The sequence below is a fragment of the Lasioglossum baleicum genome, chromosome 5 (genome assembly GCF_051020765.1).
Source record: "Lasioglossum baleicum chromosome 5, iyLasBale1, whole genome shotgun sequence".
Classification (NCBI taxonomy): Eukaryota; Metazoa; Arthropoda; class Insecta; order Hymenoptera; family Halictidae; genus Lasioglossum; species Lasioglossum baleicum.
The window spans coordinates 15,524,834-15,549,842 of record NC_134933.1 but is presented as its reverse complement, the minus strand read 5'-3'; the positions used below and the strand labels follow the sequence as shown (position 1 = coordinate 15,549,842).

Genomic DNA, 25,009 nt, shown 5'->3' with positions numbered 1-25,009 from the left:
AATAACAAAACGGTTGTACGCCGCATGAATAAAAATATGATTCGAGCATGGTAGGCTGGAGGATGGGGTCTTCCCCAAGTTCAATGTGACGGGCACGAAAGTTTCCTCATTGTTACACAGATTCTCCGATTCCGAACCTTTCATCAGCATCCAAGTCTTAGGTCAGTGCAAAAGTTCGTGTCCGATTTCGTATTTTAATACGAAATCGGACACGAACTTTTGCTCTGACCTATAATATATAATTTATAAACATGGACATTTGTTGTACATAGCGATAACTTCCGCGACTAATATAGTCTACAGCTTCGAATCTTCGAATGCAATTTTAAACGAACTAATTGTTAGGAGCGTCTAAACAGAAATTAGAGGGAAACGATAACCGAGGATATCAATACCTCAAACTAATCGGTTAGCATCGCATTTTATACATGAGTCTGCAAGTTTGAATATTAGTACAGTGGTTCCAAAACACCAATAGAATAAATAATTGTCGAGGCGAATTCCCCGATCTTGTTTAATCGAGACGCTGGTAAACAATGCCCGTCTGACGTAAGCGCATTTGCAACTTCTGCAGAGACGATTTTTTCTGAGCGGTAGGGCAGTCCTGCGGTATATAAAACAGCAGTAGCCATCCAGCATCTCTCCACTGCGAGAGTGTGCTCGTTACCGCGAGTACAGCTTGAACATCTATTTTATAAAAATAAGAGAAAAAACGAAAAATAAAGAGTTCTACCGGTCGAATATATCTGGCGAAGTTGACTGGTTGATTCAGTTTGATCGCGATTTCCAGAATCACCCATGAAATAGAGGAACGACAGAAGTGCTCGTAATTGGTCTGCTCAAAAAGTGTGAATTTCGAAAGCGAGGAATAACGAGTTCATCAAACACATGTCGCAACAATTGGTCATTGGACCTTTTAGCATGAAAGTTAGTACCGTCTTGCTCTGTGCTTGGTTACCCGTGCGTACATTCGCGAATCTGGTCCTACCGCGAACAGTGTTGTTTTTCAAAATGAATTTATAGTTAGCCATCACTTTCGATCGAATTAACGCAGTTCATTTTCTTTCCAGATGTCCGCCGATCTTTGATCTTTAATCAGCCAAGTCAATTAGGAAAGAAAGAACGTCGATATCGCGATTCCCGAATCAAATTTTGAACAGTGTCGGAGTTCGTACACTAGCGAGATATCTCGAGATTCTTGTTCAGGAGATAACTATTCAGTCTGCAAGTGTTTCTTTCAATTTCGAGTGTTCATCTATGTGTTCGATTGTTATTAAGCAATGAAGAGTGTAATCGACAAAAGCGGAGTAAGTGCATTTGTTATAATATCGAAATGAATTACAACGAAATGACAAATTTTAGTTGTTTTTTGAAAAATGTATATTTTAATCGGCTCTTCGTGTGTATCGTGCTTGATCCAACGATTACAATTCAATTCGGAGAAACGAAATGATAGATTCATTATTTTTCTAGGTGATCGTCGATCTTTAATCCCAACAGTCAATTACGAAGAGGAAAACGTTGCGATTTTTAAGATGAAAATATTCTTTGCGTTCTTATTGTTGATTGTGACTGTGGCCGCGGCGCCATGGATCGAAATTTTGTTCGGTGATCAATCCGGTTACGACTATCGTCCGCCGAATCACGGAAAACAAGAATTCCGACGAAGACAGGGCAAAGGAGGAAAAGAACGATGGAAAGAGATCTGCAGAACAATCAATCCTGATCCGTACGCGTTCACTGGCAGAGGATCGTATCCTGTCGCTCCGATTTGTCCCTGGTAGCGATCCGGTTCTCACATCCGATTTGTTACAGGTCCACACGTATAGGTGCGTTAAAAATATGAATTTATTGTAACAATATTAGGAAGTACGAAGATATTCACTGGTTATGAGTATTTCAGTCGGTATACAAGTGAACTATTGATCTAACACAAAAGTATGTACGCAGTCGTTATATGTATAGACGCCAGCCAGTATAAATAACATATCAAGTGAACAATTTTTACACGGCGCCGTTATTGATTTGTACACTGATCGTCGTATTGTTCTAATATGATCTCACGTGATTAGCTCGTTGCTATTATGCTAAACTCTAGAAACGTTTTACTGTATCGTGTTGTATGTTACAGTACATCAAAAGCTCTTTCGTCGGTCTCACGTTTCACGTAGAAAAATAAATCATTTATAATTATACAGAAGGATCACGGGTGTGTCGTTGAAGTAACGTTGTCGCGTTACGTTCTGTCCGCGGAAATGCATGGTATCGTTATCATCACGACTATCGGCGGTCTTAATAAATACAGTTTATATACAGTACACAGTATATACAAATAAAAGATCACAGAGTTACAGTAGCAGCACGTTCGTACAAAATCTCGATGTCTGGTCGAATCGTTTTCTACGTTAGAAAAATTTGTACACTTTGCGCAGGTTTCGGACACCGTAGATGACGGAAGCGAGAACAATCATTTCCAAACTTGTATCAAGCCGTCCGTGCTGCCCGTCAGGATCCACGTATTCGACATCGCGACAGCAGATATCGTGTCATGGTGGCCCGACGGTGGTGTTTCCGGCCCCTGGCCACCCTCCTCCGAGTTTCTTGTTCGAACGCTGCTACCTCCCACGGACGATGGCGCGGGCCCATCGCTGGCCAACACCTCTTGCACCACATTTGTCCCATCTATCAATCGTTGCCTGGAAAATAAATCAGGGGAATGTACCATTCATCACACTGTGATTGTATTCTCCTAAGTTACGCTTAAATTTAGCTCCTAGCAAAGAACAGGTACAGCACATTCGACTATTTCCTTCGGCATACAAGTGATTTTGTATGAGAAAACATATCGTTCCATTTTTAAATAATGGAATTTACTTTCACATCTCCTCTACGTCTCCGCGCATGAAAACATTGGTGACCCTACATTATAAGCCCCCTGAAGTCAAGCACATTTCATCCGGTTCATTTTTTCTGCCATCAATAGCAAGCGAGATATTCGGGTAACCAGTGTCTTAAATGCTCTAGCCCAGTGGTCGGCAACGGCTCCACTGTTCAGCTAGTTTTCGGAGCCTAGTGCATTACTAGTGCCGACCACTGCTATAATAATAATTGTGGAACGAAGACTAGAAAATATAGTGACCAGGTAACGGATACTAACTCGTACGCCAGCGAATTTGGAGGGGTCACATCGTTGGCTGCAGGCAACGCGACATACGATTCATTGGGAGCGTTCAAATCCCAGAAACGTAGTCTCATGTCAGCGCCGCCGGCCAGCAGAAAGCCGGAGCGATCGATACACCCGGAATAGATCGCGCATACACTATGCCCGCCCTGAGAATGGCTGAGAGGAGGCGCGTTCGACGCCCAGAGAACCATTTGCCGGAAATCGGTTTCAAGGTTCCACATGGAAATTTCGTTGTTGCCTTGCACAGCGGAAATAATCCACGAGTGTTCTGTAGGGTGGGTGATTACCTTCCTGACTCTTGCACCTGAAGCAAATATTATAAAAGTCGTTCAAAGATCAAAATCGTATTCAGTCGACTTTATTAATTTACCGGTAGGATGTTTAATGCTGGTTATCGGTAACTGGAATCGCAAGTCCCAACACGTGTGCACGCCCGAGCTCGTGCCAAGTGTCAGCCACTGTTGGTAGTTGTTCACGCAAAAAGAGGTGATCACGCCGTTCTTCAAATCGTTTTCTAAACGCCACGTTGTACCCGGACACCGTAAGTCCCAGCCAACCAGCGATCCATACAGCGAAGCGTATACTAGGACCGACTGTGATCCCGAGTCCAAATACTGCAGATCTACCGCGCATCCTTCTTCCTAAACGATGATTCGATCATGTATCATAGATAGTAGTAAAATGGTACGCATTGTTGGTTACCTGAAGATCCAGCTGTCTGGTCCCGATGACGCTCGTTTTGCTTGAATTTGGTTCAATTCGTAAAACAAACACTGTGCCCGTCTGACTCGCAGAGCTTGCTAGCGATTGCCCTTGGTCGCACACTGTCAGGCCAACCAGAGGACCGCCTCTATGCATGTACGTTTGCCTAAAATAAATCAAGTATACGTTATACAACGTGTGAAACACATAATTGTTTCAAAGATCATTTCGTCTACCTAGAACGATTAGCTATGTTCCGGCCTTCCATTCTACTAGCATCCCATATTTTAATGCATCCGTCCGCTGAGCTACTTGCAAATAGACTAGAGTCTGGTAAAGAAACTAGCCTATTCACTGCCGCTCTGTGCTCGTGGAGGTGAGCAACCGAAACCCCTCTAGGTCTCCAGCCACTTGGTAGTAGTCTTGAGCCTATCGAGGATCGCAAACGCGCGTTTCTTGTAAATCTCAGAATTATGTCTAAAAGTAATGATAATTAATTACCGGTTTGCCATGCAATGTTATCAGCCCAATGCTGTGCTCTTAATGCTGCAGCATGCTGTTCTTGTTTTCTGTATGTCAATTGTCTCACCTCTAGTCTGCAAGGTGCACACCTGTCTGAAGAATTACAGAAAGTTGTATTTTCTTGCATAACATTTCTTTATATTAACATCAAAGAGCATTCTGAGAAAGACATACATTGAATATAGGAACGTAAGGGGAGAGAGTGATCGTTTATGCTGTTCATATCGGACAGGCTGTGCTGAGGCGACAAATGTATATCCCCTCCGTGCAAACTTTGGCTAGGGCTTCCGCTACTTCCGGTCATGTCTGACATTTTCACAGTGTGCTGCAACGTGTAACAGAATCTATTAATATTATATAAAACGTAATCGGGGTATACGTATACTTGTTCTTCAAAGTACTTGAACGTTATCTTGAGCCGCGAACATTGTACGCCATTCTTGGTTCATCGTCGCGTATGTGCCGACACTGTCCGACGTTCTACGGTCTAATCGTTTGAACGGTGGCAAACCTAGGTCGGCTTTCGTGTCGGGATACAGTATAACAATGTGATGCCGTATCCTGTCCTTCATAGAGCTCAACTCTAACTTCCCATTCATAGATTTGCTCGTGATCTGTTTCGCGTCCACCGAATTGCGGTATTTGTTAATTTTCATTAAATGCGGCTTCATTATCAACAGCTGATCCTCGACAGTCTCGGTCATGGATTCCGAACTTAATCGTCTGAAAAGCTATAAACCCCTCGTTTATTCCTCCCGGAATCTATCCAAACACGTTACACGTAGAGACTCAAGCAAAAGTTAAAAGTTTTGTTGGACAATGTTGTTAACTCACATTTCGCAACGAGGTACTCATTTCGCTATACTGGGGCACGATCCCCGTTACCGCTTTAGCGCGAGCTACTTGTCTTTGTTCCAGGACTTGGAACAGTTCTTCTATGTCAGAGTATTTCACGACGGAATCGTAAACGATTCTTGGTATAGGCGGCACCAACGCCTCCAACAATAAAATCTCTTTCTCGATCTGAATCAAGGGATGCTTCAAATACGACTGAATCATTGTCTGCACTTTACACTGAACATCTACCAAGTTGAGTGTTCTAGCCGCGGCGGATATGAAACCAACTGTCGCGTGTCTTATCCATAAATTCGGATGTACCTGTGCATGGTATTGTGTTAAAAACATTTTAAAGTAAGTAGAAATGCGAGTTTTATGCATTTATGATAGAAAGAATGGGGACTTACTAGAAAGACCGTAGTCTCGTATAGCAGCTGGTAAAGTCCGGATTTGTGTAAGAGACCCAATTCGGTGAGGGTCGCCATTGCATTGATAGCCTTGGTCGTCACAAATTCTTCAGGGTCTGCTAGTCCTTGTTGAAGAAGGGGCATAAGTATAGGACTACTGTGCCATCCAACATAAGCAGCCACGCCCACGATACACTCGAAAAAGGAACCCCTTAATTCCTTGTCCTCTTTGTCATTTAAGAAAGTGATTACGTGACTAAGCAAAATATCGTTCGCCTTTTGCTTGCCAAAAAACACACAGAGCTTATTGATCCCGCTCTCCATTAATGTTTGCTTTACTAAGTTCTGGGGATCTGTTAATAACATGGACACAGATTGTTGTACCTAATAATATCACATGATTTAGTACGTAGCAGATGCAAACGAGGACTGCGGAGGTAACTAGCTAATTACCATTTCGTGCAACGTCTGGAGCTCGTTGTCGTAACTCGGTTTTGGGCCTTCTTTGTTACTCAAGTTTGACAAGTGAGAATTCTCTAAGTAACGCAGCGCTATGTGCGCCAGATGAGCGATATTCTCCGCGTAAGCAGCCCTAACTATAACTGCTTCGTCTTGCGTGATATGCGACAGACCTGGTAAAATATATTCCGGAAAGATATTCACGTCTGTAGGCGGAATCGATTTTACAAGATGCAAACATTTAGTCAATATATGTATAGCTGATACTCTTACTCGTGGAGCCGGATCATGAACCAAATGAAACTGTAACAAACATGTTTTGAGAAAAATACCGTGTTAACATTCTTTAAAAATACTGTTCAACAAACTGTAGCCTTTTTTGACGTTCTGATGACCATAAACGATTCTTAAAAACAATTCAAGTTGAAAAATGGCTTTCTCATTCAATTCATCTTCTATGTAAATCGCCCGTTGATTATCGAAACGTAAAATTGCTGTCGAACAATGAAATTAATCGTACTGTTCAAACTAACTTACAATGTAAGGCAAAATTCGATCCAGTATCGTTTCGTCCGATGTGTTCTCTGCTAGTTCAAGCAGTATTTCAAGACTTTGTAATTTAGATTGAGAATGATGCAAGCCTCGTATACACGAGGTAACCAGCTGAGTGATGATGACTAATCCTTCTAGAGGCTCTGAACAAGAGAATAATTTTTTCTCATTTTCCACGTCCACATTCTGCTTTTGTTCTCCATGTGTTTTAGAATCTGTTGCTGTATCTATCTGATTTAATTCGCTTTTGTCGAAGCTTTGATCGCTGTCACCATCCACAATAGTATTATCTTCGCTGTGGCCAGAGTCCTGTTTCGTTAATTCCACATTATTATCAAACTGATTATTCCTAGCCGTCTCTTCTCTATCATTTTTCATTTTCTCGTTTTCTTCTACTTTCAAAATGTTGATAATGTTGCCAATATCTTTTTTGAGTCGGTTTATCTTTTCGTCCGGCGATAGAATAGGAGCAGCAGAGAAAATAAGCATATACGACTGCAGAAACGAATAGAAATATTCCGGGAATATCGTGCCACGAGCCTGAGCCAAATAAATTTCGGCGCTTTTCCTGTTGGCTGGATTTTTCTCCAACATAGATGCGAGCAATTCGCGTATTCCTGGATCCTCTATAGCATCCAAATGCTTGCTCGCAGAATATTCATTGTTCCTGTATGCTTCACGTGTTATAATAAAATAATTTTTCAGTATTTGCTCACAATAGTATTATATATTATATACATATATATAAGTTCCACAGATAATCTTTACATATGATACACGCACCTAATAGTTGAGAAAAATCAAATGGAGGATGTCCTTCATTATACAACTCTGCTAATGCGCAGCCTGCAGAAAAAATGTCCATCATTGGGTGCAAATCACCTGTTTTCAGCTCTTGCTCAGATAATAATAATGTATTGCTTAATTCTGAAGATAATGTTTTCACAAACCGTTCAGGCGCAATGTAACATGTTCTAAAACATTATGACACGATGAGAGTATTATATAATCATTTAATAATGAACTAAACTAATTATAAAATGTACCTTCTCCTAGATGTGTCAAAAAAATATGAAAAATCAGCTGGATTATCTTCAGGTAAGTAAGTCGGTTTGAAGCTTGCAAAATCTGTGAGTAGAATCCAGTTCCAGCTGGTAATCATAATATTTTCTAGTTTTATGTCACCATGGCAGACTCCAAACTACAGTCAAATGAGAAGAAATATTTAAAATGTTTTTTCTTACAATTTTTCAGAACTAGAGGATTATAATAATATGTTCACTGGTTGATGCCGTGAAAAGCATTTTAATGTGTTCTCTTAGATGCTGACAATTAGTATTCACGACTACTAATAAACTATGGCACAGTTTATGGGTGCAATTTAAAAGGTTAGAACTCATTTTAACAACATTATTTTGGATGCTGTAAATAATATCTTACCTTGTGCGCTTGATGTAACGCGTACAGAACTTGAAAAGTAATCCATTTCTTTTCTATGCACGTTAAAAATGGCCTGGTGCTAATTCTATCGTAAAGTGAATACTTCACATATTCCCTCATTATCGATCCTGATTTTTCTGTGAGCTAATATACATATATATATTTAATTCCTCGACGATTCATGTATACGCGTGTAGCAAATACAACCAACAAAGATACTTACAATCACCCTTTGAAACGGTAGGCAATTTACAGCAGATGCTAATTTAGATCTAATTTCTTCAAGTTTGTCCTTGTACGCAGATAATGGTAATGTGGGATCATGAATAGCAAAAACTTTTACTACTATGAGACCCTCTTGGCTCCTGGCTCTAGCCACTTTAAAAAATCTGGTGCTTCCTAAGCTGCACATATTTAAACAACAATCGTGAAACATAGAAACCATTTAACAGATGAATGGGTGATACAGTCCATGCGATTCCATGAAAATGTGAAGCATTCGTGAAACTATATATTTTCATTTTATTCTAGAGACATCGAAAAGTTGAATACAATATATTCATTCGTTTTCGGTTCCTATATTGATCAACGAAATTATAAAATAAAAATTTGCATAAACATTTATTGCCAAATAGTCACGTCAACATAACTTATGTGACTTATCGTTTATAGTTAATCGTTCGAAAATATTCAACGTAAGATATGATATAATTCTCCATACAAACGAAAACCATTGCTGAATTGTTTTAATTTTCATTTAGTATGCCGTGTGGAGTTTTTGACAGAACATAGGTTGGTGCAAAAAGCCAACGTCTTGTTTGTTTAAAAGAGGTGTTGAATCTACTTACTTTACATCGAATAATAAGTCACTATGGTCTGTCAGATAATGTTCTACTGGAAATATTTGACTTGGCGCGATGCCGACTAATTGATTTCCCATTTTGTAAGTCGATGTTTAGTTGAAACTGGTGTATTTGCAAGCAGCATCCATTTTGTGCCAAATTCACTCGGTTCGATGTAAAGCAATGCGGACATAGGATGACGATGATGCAAAAAATTCCTAGATGATATTTTTCAATAAATTATAATTATTTATCAATATTTCCTCTGCCTTTTATGAATGCAATCGATGATAATTAAATGGTGTTATACGTATATAACACTGCATCGTATATCAAATTGCACTGAATTGCACCTACGTTGGATTTTCTTCGCATTGGTGACAGCAGATAACCATTTACCTGATTGCTATGTTCGCACTAAAAGAAATCTATTTTACCGACTGTTTCTACTTCTACAAAATAATAAGAATAAATGTTTTACTTTGTTATTAGTTTTATAACAAACGAAATTAGTTTCATGAGAGAACAATAATATAACGTCAACTTTTCATATGTGTATCATCAATCATAAACATTATAAAAAATGACGTAAAACTCAAATCAAAGAGGATATATGTACTCATCTCTGCTCAAATGCACGATAGCGTTACAATTAATAAATTGTATTTGTATATATATACGTACTTATGTACTAGAGACTACTTATCTGCTTTCATTTATGCTGTTGTGATTTGTTCGTATGAACAGTATGAACTCCTCTCTGCATTGCATTATCAATTTATGCGCTATTACGGTTACCCAGTCAGTCAGGCGTTCCCGAGCAGAAATCGAGCCCGGCGTGGAAAAGTAGATAACGAGCATTACACGGGTCAAACGCCGAACTGCTCGAAGCACAAGAGGCTCGATTTGGGACGGGCAGCTGTGGCCGCATAAGTACGTACGCATTCTGCCGGCCGAAAGAAGGGGCACCAGCCCGGCTCGGCACCGACAGAAGCAGCCGGCGCCCGGGCACAATGCTGGCCACACAGTCCTGGATTCTGCTCGGCCCAGCCCCAGCAGAAGCTGTGATGCCCCATCTTTCTGACGGCAGAATAGGGCAGTTGCTTACTAGGTGTAAGAACACATAGGCACAGTAAGTGTGCTATAGATTGTGGTGCAAGAATCTGAATTTACGATTATTTTTGTAAATTTCTTACTCCATAATTTAAATTCCAAAAGTATAAGGTATAAACAAGTTTTTTAGTTTAACAATTACTAATCTTTCGACTTACCGTAAGCTTTTTATTATTGGCATTTAAAAAATTAACTGCTCCAAATTTTGTGTCAAAATTAATTAGGATATATGTGAGGTATAATTTGCTCCGTTTTTGAAATATTCTTTTTATTTAACAATAAGTGTTGCTGCAACAGACTAGTATTTACATGTATAGTATTGTTTAACCTTTTGTACGACTTACACATTATTACCGAAAGCGTTCGAAGAAAAGAAAAAACATTGAAAATGGCTTTTTGACATAAATTTTCATCATTCGCACAGTAAATATAATGTAGAAGCTGTACGCTCTTGGCAATACATATCCAGGCTTCTGTTGTGCTTTCACCTAGAATAATAATATAATCGGTAACAGAAAAATACATATATTTCGCTATCAAACAAAAAACAAACAAAAACTATACTAAGCACAAATTTGTACACGCTTATAAACTGATTTGTACTTTTCGTTATTGCATAAAAGGAAAGAAAAAATAGAGGAGAAAGTCCATCCCTTCGTTACTTTGGTCTTTGAATACATATATTTATATATATGGAACGAAGTACAAACAAGGAAAGAATAAGCTAGGTATTCGAATACTTTATTGCATACCAGATATACTCTCTGTGCATACAATCTTGTTAGAAATAAATATAATTCGGCGATGAAGAAAGTCATGGGATGAGAACGTCGAATTTGGCAGCATCGACAAAGAGAGCAACTCCATGACAGTGTCTATCATCACCATACTGTCGATGGATAGCTCTCTTCATAGTGCGTGCCTCCAAGTGCCTCGAAAATAGTCAACCGTTGATTACTTATACCCAGTGTTTCCGGAATCAATCGTTCACTATAGCACTGAAACAATTCTCGAAGACAAATTCCATCGTACGACAATTCGTGGACTTATAATAACCGATTGAATAAATAATCAGCAGGGCATAATTTGCAGAAAAGTTTGGAGTTCAATTCTAATGAAGCGAGTTGTACTTCCGGGTCTGGTAGACGTACCGTTACCGGTAGTATCGCCACGTCAGTTTGAATTCGAACAGGGTCGAAAATTTTCGCGGCATTACCGCCGTTCTCGGTACGTAACATTCGATGAGGGATAAAGGTAATAGGTGGGAGAAAATTTAATGGACGATTCTACGTGACAGTGTAGAAAGAAAATTAAGAGCAGGCTTTCTATTCTTGATTTTCGTCTTTTATTATCCCGATGAATCACTCCTTAAATTTCCTCGCAACTGTTGCCGAACACCCTGTATGTGCTTTGAAATCTTTCTATTTAGATAGCTTTCTCTCTATATATAAATTCTGCAAATCTTTCTGTAGCCCGAAGCGTTCACGGAAGAAGGATCGGTTACAGGAAAGGATAGATTGAAAGGTAGAAATTGTCGCCGTGGTGGAGCGTAGCAACTCTGCTTGTTATCGGGAAGGTGCGAGTAGCCTCTTCCTCTTTAGCGCCAGCACCTGATTGCGCGGTAAACATAACCTCCGTGCGTTAGCTCGTGCCACGAGTCGTTAACACTTCCTTTTTCTTCTCTTTTATCCTTTCTGCGAGTTTCAGCCTGCAAAATACAATGAACTTTGGATCAACATTTAATTGGAGAGAACAACTCTCCTCGAAATGCATTTCAAAACAGAATGTCCATGTGACTAGTGCCAATATCAAATACCGGAAGTGATGCCATCTTATATTCCAATTCGGCAACGGATCTATTTCTATATTAATTGTAATTATTGTTGGTAAGTAGTTTGGAGGGTTAAACTTCAATTATAATACCGCCTGATAATAGATTTCAGTGCTGTGAAGAATTCGATACAGAGGGTCGAATTCCGAGTAGATCAATACCAGTGTCAATAAAAGATAAGTTTGAATAATTCATTTGGTCGATAACGGTTATCTGATATCATACGTTGTAAATGTACATATGTTGACGATTTCCACCATGCGTTTTAAGCGATGTTATATTTTATGGCGAGAAAGGAGAGTCGATTCGTTTATCAATTTAATAATTAATCAACAAAGGAATAAGTATGCGAATCGAGAAAGTTTTACAAGTGCGAATCGAACCGGAAACGCTATACCTATATGTATATATATATATATATACGGAAGCAATGGAAATTAACAAGTACTAACTAATTTCCAAATAAATCGGTCAGAGAGAAAAAAGAGTGCCTTCTCGTTTTTCGGTAGGCAGGATGGTAGACTCCGGCTCTATTTGCTCAGTCGACATTCTCTCCTGTTGCGAGCCGCAACTGCTTAAACAGGCAAACATTTCGTAGAGCTGGAGCAATTTAGAGATATTTACATATATCTTCTTGGTATCTTTATTTTCTACCTCTTATCTAAAAGAACACCTCGCCATCGCGATTGTTACAACCTGATATCGGTGAGTGTTCTCGTTTACCTTGCCATAAATATAATTATATGTACACGATATTAATGAACATAGTAGTGTTAACATTCGCCTAAAATTCTTGATGAGACAATTATCTTATGTGTATTCTGTTTGTACAAGGTACTGTTGACCAGAAAGTATATAGCTTTGCCGCTGTGTAAGCATATCTGAATAAGTTACGATGACAATGGACTTTAATCGTTAACGCTCCGAACATTTTTCAGGTGAAACTCTTGAGAACCAAAAATTTAATTCCGATAAGAAAGAATACTTTGATTTCCTTTATCGATCCTACATAAAAATATAGTACAACGATTATATTCAATGCTCTATAGCGGCGCCAACGGTTAATAGTCACGATTTTGATTGAATTATGTGACAATCTGTTCTTCCTCGACCTTATCTTGCCTGTAAATGATATTCCGATCTCGACAATCTTAATAATACAAATTGTGCTTACAAACCGCGTAATAAGTTGCAATCGTGTCATAAACGAAGTTTACGGAAAACACTAGCACGTTGCACAATATAGCGTCCTTCGGAATGACTCAAGAAATCATGGGAAAGAACACGATTTTCGTTTCCGTGCTGTTTCACCATATTCGCAGAGGATCAATAAAAACATTCGTTTGTTAAACTCGACGACAAATATCAGGTATCATCTTCGAGAGGTACCAACGATTACGCGTTATCAGTAGACGATGCGATAAGGCGATAACGAGTCGACACGGGCCGGTATTACCGAAAATCCCGAGGCATTAGTATTTTTTCTCCTCGGAAATCGTGGAACGTTATTGCAACCTAATTTTAGAAATGCGTAATAAATCTCTGATTTCTCGTAAATTATAATTCTGACGAAATTTCGCGTTTCTCCATGCTGTTAATTGCTTCGGATGCAGTCGTTTACCGAGGGATTATGTACCGGTCTTATTAGATAGTGAACAACAAAGCTGAATAATGCACTTATCTACTGTACTTCGTTTTATTGTTGACAAACTCGATGACTTGCCGCGTTATCGTTTCAACTACTAATTCATTTCAATCTTTTAGAGTAGAATTCCGCCGCAGGAAGAAATCGTTTGGTCCTCGAGCTTCAGCGATTTGAACCAATCATCGATTTTAGTATCAGCGTCGACGTGTCTTTCTAGGCTTGTGCAATTAATCATATTGTCTACCGAATTTCTATAATTAATACTCTACTGTTATCTCAAACGTAGCAGTAAAATACACTGCTGGTCTTCGCACAGAAAATATTGTACGTTTGTCTCTAAATTCGAAGTGGGCATCGACATTCAATTGTTATTAGCAAGCACCTTGAACAGGAAATGGAAAGATCTAATTATTCGTCAAGAATCGTAAGGACCTACCGAACTAACTATAGGACGACGGTGCTCGGGTCTATTTTGACTCAACTCTTCAAATACTCTATCCAAAGAAAGAACTAATGTATAATGAAAGATATATTCCTAAAACTGTACAAATAAGAATTTGAACAATACTTTTCGAACTACCTGTAGGTTAACTCGGAGATTAAAAGAAAAAAATTGTTGTAGGAGTCCCTACGGCGGCAATTGTATACCTCGAATTTACATATGAAAGCACCACGACGCGAAGAATTTCAACTGCGAGTGTACGAGGTGGCGAGAACACGCGCGGAAAAACATTTTCTCTTGTTCGCGAATTTTTTCCTCGATTAACACGTCGGACGATCGTTCGTCGCGATTTTCTTACCGACGTCGAAGTAGGAAATAAAAAATCCGGTATCGTAAATTGAAAATCCCCGGTCTTTTGGAAACTTACTTGATTGCCGTTCCCCATTATGGTACCGTAGCTCGAGAACACACCCGCTCGCGGTCGACTTCCGGATGAACGTGTGCATCCCGTCCGAGGAACTGACTTGCTGGCACGTCCCTGTCGTGACAGACTGATGCGATGTGCGGTGGAACCAATAGAAACGTGACGGCGAAAAGGAGAGAAAAAGGAACGGAGAGAAATACGAAAACCGTTCGACAACTTTACAGAACAAACGAACGAAGAGGTTCAAGAACGAGTGACGTGGACACCTCTCCGGGCCGTCTCATATACTCTACCTGCGCCGATCTGACGTCACGGCTGGGGCTTCTTATCAGGAAGGAGCAATAACACCTGTAAGCTCGCACCTGTGTATCGGAGCTTAGCGCCAATGGGAACGCCCTGCGCTCGATTTTTCGTTTTACAAAAGAAGCTTTCACGGTAGTCGCGACCACCACGTTTACGATAGTCCGGAATCCGCCTAAAACACAATGGCGATGCGGTCACTTCCATCGAAGTTCCTCATTTTGGAGAACCTCTCGTCTGTCTGGTTTCGTCTATCGGACTCCAAAGTTTCTTGAGAAATCGCTCAGGCAGGGCTTTTAAACTTTTATAATGTCCATTCCGGTTCTTGAAACAGTTACGAAGAACCTTTGCTGCGTTTAATTATTACGAAGTTCTGTTCTATGTAACATAGGTATCCAGAATAAAAGTTCTTCATAACTGACTGACCAGGAGAGAGAATTGCTTATTGTAGGGAACTCCTCCTAGTACTGGACACAGAAGATCTTTTTTCGGATAGAATTTTTTTATTGTTTCGATCGCACCGAAAACCGCCAGTATCGTGTTCAAGAAACGGCATAATCAGTAGAAACGTATTTACCAACGTAAATCTTCTCCAAACTTTGGTTTACGTTTTGATTCTCAAGCAACAAATAACGGCACCTAACGCCAGGTCGTCTCCAAATACACAAGCTTTGCGATCGCACCAAGGTCTGTGTTTAAGATCCACTCATTTTGTCGATTACACACTCTCTGCTACTATTCATTTTTCCTGTCTTCTCTTCTTTGCCGTTGTTCAAAGTTTTCAGTGATCGCTACTCGGCAAAAGCGTTCCCTGTTCCAAGTTGTACATTAATCGATAAAGTTAATTGACCATTGTCAACCACGACGAACATCGATTATTGATTGAAAATACAATGAATCGTTGACTGTACTGAACATTGTCCAATTCTGTTCCCATTTTCCCGATGATCGGTGAATGTCGAGTTCGGGTTCTCAGAATGTTGGGAAACAGGATGAATTTATGGTCATAGGACTGTCGAGCGATATCAATAACAAACGCAGTGGTTCAGGGTAAACACCGGTTACGTGAAACGGAGAAGGAGGCGGAATAACGAGCGACAGATACGAAACACCGTCGGTCGACGGTGTCACGCGCGTTTGCGCGGAGTGTTGCACCTTATCTTGTGTCCCATTTACATCACCGTTGCTCGCTTTGTAGTTCTTACACAATTTCAATCGGAAGGAACAATAAGCAACGACTGGCTTGGTTGTTGTTCCCTGATGGGTCCGTTTATTTTGCAAATTACGTGAGAAGGAGATCGAAGCGTTTCGACTTGCGCGAGACGCCTCGCCGTGTCCGACCGACTATTCTTTTTAATTGGCTGGTGCTGTAGGAATTCGATTTGAAGTTATATCGTGATCGTGGAACGAGGACCACCGGTGGGAGGCAGTCTCTCCCTAAAATAGAAAATTGTCGTTCGGCATTCGATCCTTTTCTTTTCCCATTTTTTCGTTCTTAATTACCTCCACGCAGCCTGGAAGACTTTCCTGACTTGATCAAGCATTTCCTTGTACCTAGCAAAGTCCGACGTTTTATCCTGTTGCACCGTGTCCAATCTCGCCTTCAAAGCGAGACATTCTTCTTGTAACAGCTCCATTCTACCGAACGTATCAAAAATTATACGCGTGAGCATTCGAAGTACATTTTATCTACGTCGGTTTCAATAAGTTTCTCACTTGAGCCGCATTTCTTCCGTGTTGATAAACTCATCGTTGCTTTTCAAAGACCTAGACAAAAGTCTCGATCTATATCCGGTATCGATCCTTACGAGTCCGGCCCTTTCGGTCTCCAATCTTCGAAGTTTCAACTCCAATTTCGCGGACTTGTGTTTCTCATCGCGCAACGAATTCTGAAAGGTCGATGGAACTAATTTAACATGTATGTATACCGCTTAATTTGAACTTTCCCTCATTCTTACGGAAAGCATTTCAGCATCGGTTCTCTCCTTATCCAGTCGTCTATTTAACACGGCAACTAGTTCCAACAATCTTTCCCTTTCGGATTCGGCTGCAAGAGCGAGAGTTACGTACTCGTTCGGATCGCCGGTGCTTCTGGAGCTCTGTGGCGGACTATTCAGGCTGTTTAAGTAGATCTCTGATTGAACACCTTCGAAGCATCTTCTCTGAGCTTTGATCGACCCATTAGTAACGATTCCATCTCTAGAATTGATTACGATTCGATTGGAAACTGTTCTAGAAACGTGCCATCGATTTCTAGCGTCGAAGACGACAGAAGACCTGAGCTTATCGATCTCGATCTCCCGTTCCTCCAATTTCCTTCTCAGCCGTTCGATCCGAAGCTGCGAGGACTGTAGATCGTTCCTTAAGTTCATGCACTCGCGGCTGATCTTCTCCTCCTTGATCTTCATGTCCGTCTCCCTTTCCAGTTGCCTCGCTTCCATCGTCTTCAACCGTTCCTGCGATTGTTCGAGATAGATTTTATTTCACCGGTATAAAAATCAAGATAAAGGCAAAGTTCGATCGTGTTCCTACGCCAAGGGTCTCGATCAGCTGGTCATCGTGGGATCTCTTCTCGTTTAGGACCGCGATGCTCCCTTTCGCCGCGTTCAATTCGTGTTCCAACACCTTTATCCTCGCCTTCGAAGCCTCTAGCTTCCTCTTGTAACCCTCGATCGCAACCTCCGACTGGCGAAGCTGCTTCGCAGAGTTCTCGATCTGCTGACGACGTTCTTTCTCGATGCTTCGAAAGCTGGCGAGATATTTTCGGTCCACGGACGCTGAGGAAAATCGTTGATCGTTATCAAATCACTTCTCGATCACTCCAGTCTCCGTAGATGCAATACCGGTCGACGTCTTCTGACAATGGGCTCCCTCGTAATCCGATAACTTCGACTGCAATTCCGCCACTTTCTGTTGCAGCAATTGAATCTGTTCGGCCCTCCCTCGCCATCCTCCAGGTTGGTTCGATAGATTACCTAGGCTCACGTTCTCGCCCACTTCGCTGCATAGTAACTACGTTGTTTGAGTTACTTATCAATCAAGTGTATCGATATCGCTATTCCTCAAAAAAGCCGAAGCTACATTATTCGAATGTATTTCAAGCACTCCAGACCGCTGACGCGACGCTTGATACAGGATGAGTCTACTAACGTGACGACTTCAAATTAATGATCGTACGGAAAACCATTGCAATGTGACAATTTCGATCTGCCCTTGCTCTATTATTACATCATACAGTCTCTTTTATACCATGCAACTTTTGCTTGAAACTTTTTCTCGTGAGGTTCACAATTAACGAGAAAATATATAGAGTCGTCGGATTAGAAGACTCGTCCTGTGTATATATACCTTGTTTAATTTGTTAATTTCTAATTTCAGACTGGCGCAGGTGTTCTTCGACTCGTATAGTTTCGTTTGCGTTTGCTGCAGTTTTTCGTTCAGCTGCCTCATTCGATCCTCACTTTCTTTCGGTCGATCGTTCTCGGTACCTTAGTCAATACTATCCTGGATCTCGATCATCACATTCCAAACAATGGAATAAATTGCGATACCCTTTCAGAAATGACTGGTACTCGATTCTCTCTGTTTACAAGTTAGCCCTAACAATAATATCTACGCTCAATATAACTCACTCTCCTGAGAGGAATCTGTTTTCGATCGCTTCTGGTTGCTCCTCTCGTTCTCCAACTCGACCACTTTGTTGCTCAAGTTAGCTTCGACGGTTTTACATTTCGATTTCAAAACTTCTATCTCGGCAGCTTGTTCTCTGCACCTTTTGCTGAGTTCGACTATTTTGGCGGTAGCCATTTCGTTCGGTTTCCCAAATATCGGCGCCGATGCCGTCGCTTCCGGTTGCTTCTTTCGAAGCTTCTCCTCAGACTCCTCGAGAGCTCGACGAAGACAACCATTCTCAGCAGTTAGATCCTACCACGTCGCGATAATTTCGAGTCTTATTGTATATCTTCCGTTGTCGAAACATTAGCGAATTTTTAATTAGAATTTAATCGTATTCGTTTGCTATTCATTTTACCTGAATCCGATTCCGCAAAAACAGATTGAGTTCCTTCGGGAAGACAATGCTATCCGGCAGCTTATCCTAAAACACATAGAGTTTCTATTTTTCTAAAGAAAAGACGCGTATCTTTTGCGATTTTGTACTTCTAAGAACTCATCCGTCCACGAAACTGTCGCTTCGAAGTCTAAAGATTGACCAGTTTCACTTTGATTTTTCGTACGCGTGATTTCCCATTTGGACATTTTTCATGATATTGTATATCGAGCCGCCCAGTTAACCTTCTCCTGCTACAATCATGTCACAATAATCTATATTTCTAACCTTCTTGAAGATACGTCAATAAATGCTACACAGGAACGTTAATGTGTACATATAGTTGTATTTTTTTTTTAGTTCTATAAACGTGTGTACACATACGAATCAGGTTAAAATTTCATAAAATTAATTGTACATCTCTTAATAGATAATTGTTTTATCTATATATCGATCGGAACATAATCTTTACAGTATCTTGTTTAGAATAAAAAAAAAAGAAACCTTAATACTAGATGTCAGAGGAGGTGGGGAGAAAGGAGGATGTCATTTAATGGATTCTTTCGTGATTCGTCCTATGCGTTACATTCGACAATTACGTCTTCGTCTTCTGAGCGTTTGGCTTCCCTCCCTTCGAGCCAGGGTTCTTTCGAAAATTTGTCTTCTGTCCACCGCCTAATTTTCCCGCTTTGTGAAGAGCTTGCAACTTTTGATTTTTCGCAACGGTTTCTTTCTTGTTACTTCCTGAGTATTGCACGTTTATTCTTCGACCATTGACGAACGAGTTGTTCAAGGCGATCGCTTTCTCGTAGTCTGTGTGATTACCCAATTCGACGTATGCGAATCCCCTTGGCGCATTGTCTTTCGACTTCGGTATCCTGATGTCGACTATTTGACTGACTTTTGTTAAGAAGTGCTTCTTAATTTCTTCCGGTGTAACGCTGAAAAATAAACAAATGAGTTATACACGATGTGTAAAGAAATCTGAGAATTTCACATTAATCAATAGTAAATATTCTTACTTGAAAGGTAGATTTCCTACGAAGAGAACGTATCTCTTCTTTTTTCCTCCTTGCTCCGGAGCCTGTTTAGGTTCGCTCTGAGCATCCTTTGTTTTAACTTCTTCTGCATCCTCTTCTGTGTCAGATCCTAAGGTTTCGAGATCTGTAGGAGAATCTTCATCATCATCATCATCATCATCATTATCATCATCATCATCATCTCCCTTATTCATTTTCCGATACCAAAAATCGAAATCGTCTCCTTCACCGTTGCTGCTCGAATGTTCCTCTAACTCACTATCACTACTATCAAGGTAGGCCGGATCAAGCTCTGGCTGATTCTCTTGCTTCACAAGAAGCAAATTCCCTTGTTTAATATCTTTTTTCTTACTGTCTTTGGATGACTTGGCTTCAACCTTTTCTGGTACTTTCTTTTTCTGTTCTGCAGTATTTTGAACCTGTTTCTTATTTGCAGCGGCTACTTGTTTCTCTTTCTTTCCTTCACCTGCTTGTTTCTTAACAACCTGTGGCTTCGGTTTGTACGTACCCTCTTTCACGCTTAACAATTTTTTCAAAGCTGCTAATTTCCTCTTAGCAGACTTTGAAAGGTTTCCTCTCTTTTCAATCTCTTCGACCTTCTTTTTAATATCTTCGACAGATATGTCAGGTTTTGCTCCTTTTGCTGCTCTCGCCTGTTTACGCTTCTCCCGATAGGCCATCCTTGATTCTTTGGTCTTCTTGTCACCACCTTTATCATTGAATATTTGTATTTTTAGTTCTATCTGTGGTTAAACCGCTATAAAATTCCCAAAAATTCGTATTCTCTTACCTGGCTTCTGTTCGACCTTTACTTGTGGCAATACTTCCTTTTTAACTTCTTTATTCGCTTGTCCATTTTGTGGAGCCCCATTCGCTGACTTCTTCTTTTTCGAAACAAATTCCTCTTTAACTTTCTTGACTGCCTCGCTTTCGCTTACAGTACGCTTCTTAGCATTGTGAACCATGATTGACTTTTAGAAATTACAGATAGTAATCTACACAAAATAATAAAAATGATAAATACCAGTCTGAAATATATGATAGACTAAAAATTATTTTATTTGTAACAATAGACTAAAGATTATTTTATTTGTAACACACATAAACTACCACGCTCGTTTTTTCCAAATCTGTATATTTAAAACGCGGATTTCTTAAATCGTATTTCTCACACGCGCACTTTATGTGCTACATTGTTGAAATAGAGATTGCATTAGGTTATACGTTAATTGTTTCGATCATATAAACCGGCACACTAAAAAAAATTTGATAGCCACATGTATTTAGCAGGGTAAGGTGAACCATACAAATAAATCGATTGTTTCAATCTTATTATTAATTTAAGTTTAATCTAATATAACTTACCAGATTGTTAGTTGAATCGCTAATCGGTGCTCGATCAGAAACAGTTTAAACAGCGAAAAAACGTGTTAATTTTTCGATTTACAGGAGCAACTGAACAACCACCCTAAACGTGGTCTAATATCGAGCGTTCCAGGTTAAGTTGAACACGCGTGCCTCGTGTTTCAGCGTGAGGCGTGCAGTTCCGAGTTCCGACGCGTATTTCCCTAATTGCGCATGCGTACAAAACTTAATGACCACTTTTCATCATAATTTAATACATATTTCTTTAGATTGTATGTATGTTTCAAGCAAAACAATTAAATACAGTAACTTATCTTATTAATAATTAGAATAGGTGACTTAAATTGTCGCAGATTATCTACTTAATATTAAAAATCTCATAACCAAATGATTTTTGAAGTACAACGTCATTTCCGTTACAGCACAGTCGGTAACTTTCATCGAATTGCGTTGATTGCGTATAAACAACAGATAAAAATAACTTCCTCGTGAATATTTTAATGTATTGATCAAAATAAATATAATATTTCTACATCTTACAATATTCAATTTGTTTTTATCTAATTGTGTTGATATCGGGAAATATATATTTTTACAAAAAAATAACTGGAAACTATTAATTAATACGTTTATTAGGCAGTCGGTTTTACAAATGTCAATATACCTTAGTTAAATTAGTTCATTTTTATATAATTAAACTTAATAGTTTTGTAAAAATATATTCTATTCTTCGAGGAATGTTGAAAATAATTGTAGAGTATAAATGTGTTCAGCATTCAGAAATTAGATATAATAAAAAAATGTAGTGCATTAGATGATTAACAATGTGTTTTATGAATTATTATTTTATACTGGAATAGTAATATGTACGGAAGACGTCTTATGTTTTTTGATTAGTTGCGCTGTATGTAAAATACTACTATGTAATTGTCGTAAAATGTAGTCTGTGTCAACAATTTTTTTGTAAACATATATGTATTTAATTTGAAATAGTAGATGCCGTGATACATTTAACTAAACATTTACATTATCCAGATTACAAGCGCTATAAAAATTTCGAACTATAGTTTAAGTGTTATGTATTACGATTTATTTACAAATACGAACATTTTCATTGTATAAATAATATTTTTATTCCTGTACTAAAAAGTATAGTAAAAGTAACTTTAAAACTATATTTACTAGAAATTCAGTCACGCAATATATATCAGCATATATATAAAATTTATTACTATATCATGGATATTTTTCTTGTCTAAAATAATTCTACAGACAGTTCAATTCAGTTCAATTCGTTATTTACTTTTTAGCATATTGAAATTTTACAATTCAATCGAAATGAAAAGTGCGCTTGCATAAGTAAAAAAAAAGTTAAAGCAGGTGCGTTTATGTAATCAATTCTTAAATACGATTCTTTACAATATCGAAAGAAATGCTTTTCATCTCGCTATCTAAAAAAAGGGTTGCACAAATAATTCATAGTTGTTCGTTTACTTTGCGATATTATATGTGTAAAATTTATAAATAAACGGTTTGTACAGGAAAATATATTAGTTATTTATGGTCACCTACGATGTTAAACATTCATATGGTTAATTTACGTAGTGATTCGTTATGGTATAAAACTAAGAAATACTTTTACAGATAATAAACAATTCAATTCAATAGAAACATGTTAATAAAAAAGATTCCAAATATTTTTCAACAGAAACACCAAGTATCTGTTTATTCGGAAGCAATTATTAATCGAGAACACAAAAATTGTTACTGTAGAATATCTATTCATTGTTGTAGTAACTATTGATCTAAGGACCTAAAAAGTAATACCTGAGGTACAGTAATTTTAACGTTTCAAAATCTTCAGTTCTATACGAAATTAAGATTTTCTCTGTTGTGTTTGAAAATAGCTCATATTTCAATTAACTATGAGTTTTCAATAAAAACTAGCATTTCCATCTCATTCTCTCTCTTTCTCTCACTCGTTCTCTTTCTTTCTTTCTTTCTCTCTCTCTCTCTCTTTGTATGAAATTTTACAATTCCTTTTGAATAATTGTTAATTAGTTCACCATATAATGTCATGCCATTATTCTCATTTATCAAAATGGATTGACATTACAAACTGCTAAATATTATCTGCTTTCTCTTTCCAGATGTTAAATATTTACATACAACCACACAGTATGTCTAGTCAGCTTTACGTGGCTTACGTTTGCGAAAACTCATTGGACTACTCGGCTCAGTTTTTGAATCTTTCTCTGCGTCTTTCTCTTTCTCTTCGGCGTCTGATCCTTCTCCTTCGGATTCTTCATCTACCAAGTCATCCTTCACATTTTCAACTATTTCTTCGTCTTGTATAATTCTTTTCTCTTGCATAAATCCACCTGAACCATCTTTCTGCTTTTTTCTGCTCTGAAGTGTTGCAGGTTTAGGTGGATATATCAAGTCGATCAGACAAACAATTACCTGAATCCCATGAAATTACAGTGTTTATTCGGTTTCCAATTCTAGAATTAGAAAGAACTTACCAATCCTAATACAGCGCCTAAAACAATAGTCACAACAGCAAAGATTAGATAACTTCCCCATGTAGGTAGTCCAAAGTCTTCCATCAGCTTGTTATGTACTCCCTGAAAGAATATATCTGTTTCTTTAGAATTTGTTAATCGCATAGCGAATTATATAACACAATTACACGATACAATTATTATTTACCCTTAGTACTTGTGACATTTTAAAGAATTGACTAATAACAGACATTTGAATAGAAGTTGGACTCTTCCAACCAAGAATAGGCTCGATTTTTTCCCATTTTCTTTCAGATACAAATTCAATTAATGAATCCTTATCTCTAGGATTCTTGTATTGTCTGAATACACCATCTTTTACACTAGAACAAACAGTTCAATTATTCAATAATTCAATTATACGATAATTTCTTTATCTCTAGTTATCAGATTTCAAATTAAATTATAATGCATAGAGTGCAGATCTACATTTGCAATTGAGACACATGCAAATTATATTATCACAATTGTTTTAGTTTTCATAAAATTGAATCACAAAAATGAAAATTTATTAAGATCCACGGTCGACTCTAATATGACAAGAAAAGAAATAGTACTTACTGATATATTGTTGGTAAAGCAGTTACCATAAATCTTCCGCTAAGACCCGGGGAATCGGTAATGTCTACTTTTCCAACATTAATATTCAACCTTCTCTTTTGTGATGCAAGGTGTTCCCACACAGGTTCTAGTGCTTCGCAAGCAGGACACCATGGTGCATAGCTAAATTAAAGAATTAGCCAAATTATAACGGATAAATGAAATAATTCGCCTTCTACCTCGACCTATATGAAAGTTTTAACAATTTCTCCTTCTTTTTTGTATATACAATTTTCATTTAAATAGAATTCAATTATTCCCATTTTGGAAGATTTAATTTTGTTTCACGAAGTATGCAATACTATCAAAGTTATTTAAATTATGTATTTCTCTCCTTTTCCTCGGCATGATTTTTGACACGCCATCAAATTTGACGACATAGATACAATACAACTCACAATTCCACCATCCATTCCCCGGTCAGCATACGATCCCAATTCTCCTCGGTAAGCTGTTCCGCGAATGTGTTTTTCCATGATTCCACAGAACCAGCGTATATGAAACTCAAAAATAAGAAACAACACGAGACTTGGAGAATAAACCTTAATTTCGTGTTCAACATTTTCGTTCTAACTAATGGTCACACCGGTATCTGTACTCCGTACTCCGTACACGCTACCGGTCGCTGAAAGAAGCACAAACCCAGGCAACAATAGTTGCCAATCAGGGTGTGTAATGTCTCTTTCACGTCA

At 38.7% G+C, this 25,009-nt stretch overlaps 4 protein-coding genes and 1 long non-coding RNA gene across 7 annotated transcripts; 1 reads left to right on the top strand and 4 right to left on the bottom strand.

Annotated features, from left to right (window-relative positions):
• The first annotated feature begins 624 nt into the window (after positions 1–624).
• Positions 625–2,728, top strand: LOC143208572 (uncharacterized). The gene is made up of 4 exons (XR_013008933.1): positions 625–927; positions 1,071–1,307; positions 1,474–1,829; positions 2,433–2,728. It is a non-coding gene; the product is annotated as an uncharacterized LOC143208572 (long non-coding RNA).
• On the bottom strand, positions 2,468–9,367 carry Vps15 (vacuolar protein sorting 15). Of its 3 annotated transcripts, XM_076423032.1 has the most exons (17): positions 8,952–9,158; positions 8,327–8,507; positions 8,104–8,247; positions 7,710–7,864; positions 7,447–7,637; positions 6,649–7,337; positions 6,106–6,414; positions 5,653–6,036; positions 5,243–5,566; positions 4,810–5,139; positions 4,583–4,733; positions 4,388–4,501; positions 4,123–4,315; positions 3,887–4,052; positions 3,555–3,825; positions 3,158–3,488; positions 2,468–2,696 (listed from the first exon to the last, which is right to left on the bottom strand). In XM_076423032.1, exons 1-17 carry the CDS (start codon positions 9,041–9,043, stop codon positions 2,468–2,470), a joined length of 4,254 nt encoding a protein of 1,417 aa, XP_076279147.1. In that variant the 5' UTR covers positions 9,044–9,158. The 3 variants fall into 3 exon arrangements, 2 of the variants coding, with proteins under 2 accessions (XP_076279147.1, XP_076279148.1); XM_076423033.1 differs by lacking the exon at positions 2,468–2,696 and adding an exon at positions 9,303–9,318 and having other exon boundaries at positions 3,396–3,825; positions 8,952–9,163; XR_013008932.1 differs by lacking the exons at positions 2,468–2,696; positions 3,158–3,488; positions 3,555–3,825; positions 3,887–4,052 and adding an exon at positions 9,303–9,367 and having other exon boundaries at positions 4,174–4,315; positions 4,388–4,497; positions 8,952–9,163.
• Positions 9,368–16,137: 6,770 nt separating this feature from the next.
• LOC143208543 (coiled-coil domain-containing protein 13) lies at positions 16,138–18,957 on the bottom strand. The gene is made up of 9 exons (XM_076423000.1): positions 18,859–18,957; positions 18,731–18,796; positions 18,333–18,624; positions 18,049–18,188; positions 17,562–17,712; positions 17,233–17,477; positions 16,659–17,156; positions 16,417–16,589; positions 16,138–16,338 (listed from the first exon to the last, which is right to left on the bottom strand). Exons 1-9 carry the CDS (start codon positions 18,955–18,957, stop codon positions 16,200–16,202), a joined length of 1,803 nt encoding a protein of 600 aa, XP_076279115.1. The 3' UTR covers positions 16,138–16,199.
• Positions 18,958–19,074: 117 nt separating this feature from the next.
• Positions 19,075–21,328, bottom strand: LOC143208991 (uncharacterized). The gene is made up of 4 exons (XM_076424087.1): positions 21,154–21,328; positions 20,579–20,783; positions 19,771–20,497; positions 19,075–19,689 (listed from the first exon to the last, which is right to left on the bottom strand). The coding sequence occupies exons 2-4, from the start codon at positions 20,751–20,753 to the stop codon at positions 19,344–19,346; spliced, it is 1,248 nt and encodes a 415-aa protein (XP_076280202.1). The 5' UTR covers positions 20,754–20,783; positions 21,154–21,328; the 3' UTR covers positions 19,075–19,343.
• Positions 21,329–22,220: 892 nt separating this feature from the next.
• On the bottom strand, positions 22,221–24,986 carry LOC143208997 (thioredoxin-related transmembrane protein 1). Its single transcript, XM_076424095.1, has 5 exons — positions 24,716–24,986; positions 24,279–24,440; positions 23,866–24,040; positions 23,679–23,780; positions 22,221–23,616 (listed from the first exon to the last, which is right to left on the bottom strand). Exons 1-5 carry the CDS (start codon positions 24,877–24,879, stop codon positions 23,338–23,340), a joined length of 882 nt encoding a protein of 293 aa, XP_076280210.1. The 5' UTR covers positions 24,880–24,986; the 3' UTR covers positions 22,221–23,337.
• Between the last annotated feature and the right edge of the window lie 23 nt (positions 24,987–25,009).

Excerpts from the sequence above, each read along its gene's own strand:
- Vps15 (XM_076423032.1), bottom strand. The coding sequence starts at position 9,043 with ATGGGAAATCAATTAGTCGGCATCGCGCCAAGTCAAATATTTCCAGTA. Across the intron at positions 4,316-4,387 it reads TAACATTGCATGGCAAACCG|GCTCAAGACTACTACCAAGT; the intron begins GTAATTAATTAT and ends GATCCTCGATAG. Across the intron at positions 3,826-3,886 it reads CCAGACAGCTGGATCTTCAG|GAAGAAGGATGCGCGGTAGA; the intron begins GTAACCAACAAT and ends ATCATCGTTTAG.
- LOC143208543 (XM_076423000.1), bottom strand. The coding sequence starts at position 18,957 with ATGTCCAAATGGGAAATCACGCGTACGAAAAATCAAAGTGAAACTGGT. Across the intron at positions 18,625-18,730 it reads TTTTGCGGAATCGGATTCAG|GATCTAACTGCTGAGAATGG; the intron begins GTAAAATGAATA and ends GCGACGTGGTAG. Across the intron at positions 17,478-17,561 it reads GGATTACGAGGGAGCCCATT|CGTCCGTGGACCGAAAATAT; the intron begins GTCAGAAGACGT and ends GATTTTCCTCAG.
- LOC143208991 (XM_076424087.1), bottom strand. The coding sequence starts at position 20,753 with ATGGTTCACAATGCTAAGAAGCGTACTGTAAGCGAAAGCGAGGCAGTC. Across the intron at positions 20,498-20,578 it reads AAAGGTCGAACAGAAGCCAG|GTGGTGACAAGAAGACCAAA; the intron begins GTAAGAGAATAC and ends TCAATGATAAAG. Across the intron at positions 19,690-19,770 it reads GTAGGAAATCTACCTTTCAA|CGTTACACCGGAAGAAATTA; the intron begins GTAAGAATATTT and ends TTTATTTTTCAG.
- LOC143208997 (XM_076424095.1), bottom strand. The coding sequence starts at position 24,879 with ATGTTGAACACGAAATTAAGGTTTATTCTCCAAGTCTCGTGTTGTTTC. Across the intron at positions 24,441-24,715 it reads GGGGAATGGATGGTGGAATT|CTATGCACCATGGTGTCCTG; the intron begins GTGAGTTGTATT and ends TCTTTAATTTAG. Across the intron at positions 24,041-24,278 it reads GCTTTACCAACAATATATCA|TGTAAAAGATGGTGTATTCA; the intron begins GTAAGTACTATT and ends TGTTTGTTCTAG.